At 41.4% G+C, this 5,921-nt stretch overlaps 1 protein-coding gene across 2 annotated transcripts in view; it reads right to left on the minus strand.

Moving 5' to 3' along the window:
- Nucleotides 1-2,122, minus strand: part of LOC140718828 (transmembrane 6 superfamily member 1-like) — a 50,960-nt gene extending 48,838 nt beyond the window's left edge. Inside the window, exon 1 of one of the 2 annotated variants that reach the window (XM_073033029.1) lies at nucleotides 1,606-2,122. In XM_073033029.1, the coding sequence (XP_072889130.1) occupies nucleotides 1,606-1,700 (95 nt within the window). In that variant the 5' untranslated portion in view covers nucleotides 1,701-2,122. The remainder of the gene's footprint in view (nucleotides 1-1,605) is intronic. The other variant, XM_073033028.1, reaches the window with a different exon arrangement.
- Between the last annotated feature and the right edge of the window lie 3,799 nt (nucleotides 2,123-5,921).

Consider the following 5,921-nt stretch of genomic DNA (forward strand, 5'->3'; position numbering starts at 1 on the left):
AATGGCATTTCAGATCCTAAACACTCAATGCATAATAGAAATCTACTTTCCTCATGTCATGTTCAGTTCTTTTGTTCTTAACCTCTCTGCTAATGGGAATAATTTCTCTCTAACTACCATAAATACTCTCTTCATGATTTAACTGCCTCTATAAAATTCCCTCTCAACCATCTCTATTCCAAAGAAGACAATCTCAACATCGCCAAACTATCTACATAACTAAAATACATCATTATTTCTGTAAGTCTCTTCTGCACTCTCTCAAAACCCTTTAAATCATTACTTTTGGGTGGTGCCCAGAACAGGACACAATATTCCAGTAACACACACAAAATGCTGGTGGAACGCAGCAGGCCAGGCAGCAACTATAGGAAGAAGTACAGTCGACGTTTCAGGCTGAGACCCTTTGTCAGGACTAACTGAAAGAAAAGATAGTAAGAGATTTGAAAGTAAGAGGGGAAGGGGGAGATCTGAAATGATAGGAGAAGACAGGAGGGGGAGGGTTGAAGCTAAGAGCTGGAAAGCAGATTGGCAAAAGGGATACAGAGCTAGAGAAGGGGAAGGGTCATGGGACGGGAGGCCTAGGGAGAAAGAAAGAGGGAGGGGAGCACCAGAGGGAGATGGAGAACAGGCAAAGGGTGATTGTGAGACGGGCAGAGAGAGGGAAAAAAGGGGGGGATAAATAAATAAATAAGGGATGGGGTAAGAATGGGAGGAGGGGCATTAACGGAAGTTAGAGAAATCAATGCTTGTGCCATCAGGTTGGAGGCTACCCAGACAGAATATAAGGTGTTATTCCTCCAACCTGAGTGTGGCTTCATCTTGACAGCAGAGGAGGCCATGGATAGACATATCAGAATGGGAATGGGACATGGAATTAAAATGTGTGGCCGCTGGGAGATCCTGCTTTCTCTGGCGGACAGAGAGTAGGTGTTCAGCGAAATGGTCTATCACAATATTCCAGTTGTGGCTGAACCAGCACTTTCATTGTGACCTCGCAGATTTTGTGCTCCATTCCTCTCACTATAAAGCTCAGGATCACACACACTTTATTATTCACCTCCTTAACCCGCCTGCCACTTTCAACAAATGATGCACATCTGTCTCCAGATTTCAGGGTGCTTCACTCTCTTAGAGATATGTACAGCTTTTAAGGTTACAGCTCACTGAAGAAGCTCCCCAAGGCAGGCTGATCAGAGTCCCTCACAGTTGTGTCAACAGCAAAGCACCATTAAACTAACGGTATAATATTTCAGACACAATGCAGGTCCCAGCAACTCTGGCAGTGTTGCAAAGAATATCCAACACAAGGCAATTTAGATTTTAAAACAATTTAATACATACAAATAACCTTATTTTGGTCCAGAGTTACATTTAAACGTAAATTATACATGCTTGCTAAAATAGAAGTAAGCAGTTTCCGTATTTTTTTCCATCAATTGGTAATGTCTCGCGTAACCATCGCCGGTTAAACAAGGCTACAGAGCTCACTTTAGGTTGGTAACACACACACTCACACTCGCGTTAATGGACTTTCAACACAACTTCCTCTATCTTGCCACCTTTCAGTCCAGTGTACAGCCAAAGTCACATCAACACCCTTACCTGCTGCTGCTGGAGGACAACAGATTAAAGAGGTAGGTCACCGGAATTGACACAAGAGATAACACAAAGACCCTGGTAGCAGAGGAAGCTGTCATGTTTTTGCAGAAAAATAGACAATCTTTCCTCTTAACTGCGTCGTTCCGTTTTTTTTAAACTCTGCTCACTGCGATTCCGTTATATGAGACTCCGTTATGTCGACCTGCCTTTTGTCAAGGTTATCACAAAGGAGAACTTGCTCCCACTCCAAACAGATAAGTAACTAACTCTCCTCCTCCCTTCGGAACAAGAAAAATTGCAGGTAGCCGATTAATACGGATAAATCCGGAAAGCCCGGGCTCCGTGCTGAGGGCGAGCCTCTTGCAGAGAGCGTGGATATGCGCGCAAGACACGGTAGCTGCTGGCGCCGGTCCCTGGTGATAATCCCACTCCAGTTCAGCGCTCCGGAGGGGACTTCACATCAGAGCGGGGCTGTGACTGTGATGTCACTCTCAACACAGTTGCTCGACGGCAGCAGAGTGTAATCGACTTCTGATCTGCATGTCCTGTATGCTCTTTATAATTTATTTATTTTCTCTTCCCGAACGCATTGCAACGGTTATGACCGCCGTGGGGCAAGTGAATCGCGCCCTTCTCTCCCTCCGGGCGCTTCTCAATATCTGACCGAGTCGCAGGTGCCTGTTTATCGAGCTCACTCGGTCTTTCTTGAAGCGTCCCCATCCGCATACTTCCGCTTGATATTCACGCAAAGCTAAAACGAAAAGAAAACCCGCAGATGTTGAAAATACGAAATAAAAGTAGAAAATGGCGGAAGCTTTCAGCAGGTCAGGCGGCATCTGTGGAGAAAGCTGTTGCCGTTTCAAGTCCTGACCAAGGGTCTCGGCCCGAAACGTCGACAGTGCTTCTCCTTATAGATGCTGCCTGGCCTGCTGCGTTCCACCAGCGTTTTGTGTGTGTTGTTACCGTTTCAAGTCAATGACCGGCAGGGATTGATGAAAGATAAAGTATTGGCTCTGTTTTTCTCTGTCCTCAGACGCTGCCTGACCTGCTGAGTGTTCCCGGCAGTTTATGGTTCTATATTTGAAGCATAACTGTGACACAAGAAATTTTCCACTCAGGCAAAATGCCAGTGGAACTGGGCAGGTCAAGCGGTATCAATGGAGGGAATAAACAGTCGATATAAGGATCTCGGCCAGAAATATTTACTGTCTATTCTCCTCCATGGATGCTGCCCAACCTGCTGACTTCCTCCAGCATTGTGGGTGTTGTATATCTTTGGCAGTTTGCTTGTGGGGTTAAGCAAGGAAAACTCAGAAGTTTCATGCATACAGTCTGAGAACTGAGACCCGTTGTGGTTGATCTCTTCCCTCCTCACCGCTTTTCCGTATTAACCAAACATCCCCTGGATCTCGTAGTATATCCATGAATCACTATCTTTAATATGTTCAGTGACTGGGTTTCCACAGCACTTCTGGCCAGGTAATAGCATGTCAATTTATTTTACTTAGAGATGCATCACTGAACGGGCACTTCCAGTCCAACGAACCAGCAACACACCGATTTATCCCTAGCCTAAGCACAGTGACCAATTAACCTAAAATGCAGCTTTGGAATGTGGCAAGAAACCGGAGTACCCGGAGGAAAGGCCGTGCGTTCTCAGGGAGGACATACAAGCTCCTTACCGTCAGCTTTGGAATTGAACTCCAAACTCTGACGCCCCCGAGCTGTAAGAGTTGTGCTAACCACTACGCTACCGTAGAGCCCCATGGTAGCTCTGATTTAAACTGCCTGGTATATTTTCAGCAAAGTAGGATGCAGATATCTTAAAAATTGTACAGCCTTTAATGGAATTGGTTCTGTTTGAAGGAGAAAATGAAATTATGCAAACCATCGGTGTTTCAGCTTAGTAACCAAACTTACAGCCCATGGTTTCCAATTATTTATACCCATTGAAGGCTGGGCAGGGCAATCCTGGCTCCTGACTGACATCCTATTGGGCACAGTGGGCTGTGCTTGGGTGAGCTGGCCTCAGCTGTTATGTCCCAAGACCCAATCCCCGATGACCTTTGTCACCTCGCTGTCTTTCAAAAGATTTTGGACTAACTTCAAATGCTTCTAGTCATCAGAGACAATGTTTTTTTAAAAAAACTCAAATTTACTTAGATAAACAATTATTTCAAAATGTTAATGGAATGTAAAAATAATTAAAAGGAAAGCCAAATGAGTAAAACAATGACTAGTTTCAGTAATGATGACTAACAAACTACCAGATGATCGTAAAACCTAGTCAGGATCACGAATACCCATTGAGGAGAAAATCTGCCTTTATTACTTACTTGGGGCTACACGTGACTCCAGACCAACAATCTGCTTCATTCTCTGTAATGGCCTATCAGATGAATCACATGCATCGCATTGAAACAGGAAAAGAATAAAACTTGAGATGACCCAGGCATGGAGTTCACTGATGACAATACTGCTCCTAGGTCAAAGTCTTCCTCTGAGGGTCCAGCTGTCTAAATTAGGTGACCTGTTCCACAAACTAGTGGTCAACAGTTTGATATAGTTGTGCAGACAGAATCACATCTTGCAGACAAAATGCCAAAATCACTGTAAATCCTGATCTACATTCTCTCTAATAATTTTTACAGCTGCGCAGACCAACCAATGCTGTGAGCAGGAAATTTTTAATGGCCTGAAAACTGCGCATCACTTCAAATGTTTTTTTTGTAATATGCATACTATGAACATTTAGGACAAATTTTTTTTAATACATTTTTTTATTGAATTTTTAAATGGTTACAGAAGGAAAAAAAATTATCAACCCTTCCCCCCTCCCCTTAACCCCTCCCCCCTAACATTTTCCTGTAGAAAGAGGAAAAAAAAGAAAGAAAGAAAGAATGCCTGGATATCGGAAGATCCCCACATGCTCCATGGAGTTCATAATAGCTTTAGTATATTTATTTATTTATTTCCCCCAAAAAACAATAATTTTATCTTCGGAGCACCTATATATTTAATCCTATCTTTTGTAAATAAGGGCGCCGAATTTTCAGAAATATTTCATATTTATCTCTTAAATTATAAGTAATTTTTTCAAGAGGAATACAGCTAAAAGCTATATCTATTTTCATTTTCTTAATGTATGTTAAAATTCTTTTTCTTTTCACCGGTCCATTAAGCCCATTAACATTAAAACTTTAAAAATTCAGTAAATTAGTCATTATTTTTAACAGGGTTACCCCAATCTATAGTAATACCTAACTTTTCAACTTTCGTAGTACCTTGGGGAATCGTTTTAAAATTCTCCATGTTGCTATGTGTCTCCCCCTCCGATTGTCCAGGCAAAGAAAAAAAATTCAAGAAAAATAGATTATAAAGAAAAAAATAACAAAATACCCCCCTACTAATGTTGTGAATAAAAAAAACACAACATTACCCCCCTCCATTGTACGGGTCATGTCAATCGCCATGATTACACACGTGAATCCCGTAGCAATTGATCCGAAGTTCCCCCAGCTCCCCCATAATATAAAGAAGTATATATAAGAGAAGAAAAAATAATATCACTACTCTCGATTAATATTTCTCAAATTTTTACCTTTCTCCCCCTGTATCATATAATTAAGAATATATTTAAATATTCTTCTGTCCTTAAACATCCATCAACTCCATTCACTGTCCCTGTCTTCATCTTTAATCCGTTTCACTTTTAAATCTTTGGCTGTGGTTAGCAAATATTTGGGAGTCCTTGTGCAAATTCTTCAGCATCCCGATAATCAGTAAACGATCTTCTTTTTCCGTCATCCAAAAAAATTATCAGGGTTGCTGGGTGGTGCAATATAAATTTATAACCATTTTCCCATAGAACTTTCTTTGCTGGGTTAAATTCCTTCTTTCTCTTCAAAAGGTCATAACTTATATCAGGATAGAAAAGAACTGTTTTCCCTTCTATCATCAATGGCCCGTTTCTCTTTCTGGCACGTTGGCCAGCCGCCTTCAGGATCTTTTCTTTATCTTGATATCTTAAGCATTTTATCAAGATTGATCGTGGGTTTTGATCAACTTGAGGTCTTGATTTAAAGGCTCTGTGAGCCCTTTCAATTTCAATTAACTGGGTTCCTTCTTCAATTTCCAAAATTTCCGGAATCCATTTTTGAAAAAAAATTATTGGATCCTCTCCCTCTATAGCTTCTTTAAGTCCAACAATCTTAATATTATTTCGTCTGCTAAAATTTTCAAGTACATCCACTTTTTCCAACAACCGTTTTCTTTCTGATGTCCAGGCAGAAATATTATCTTCCATTTTATTCACTCTG

The sequence above is a fragment of the Hemitrygon akajei genome, chromosome 30, assembly GCF_048418815.1.
Source record: "Hemitrygon akajei chromosome 30, sHemAka1.3, whole genome shotgun sequence".
Lineage (NCBI taxonomy): Eukaryota > Metazoa > Chordata > Chondrichthyes > Myliobatiformes > Dasyatidae > Hemitrygon > Hemitrygon akajei.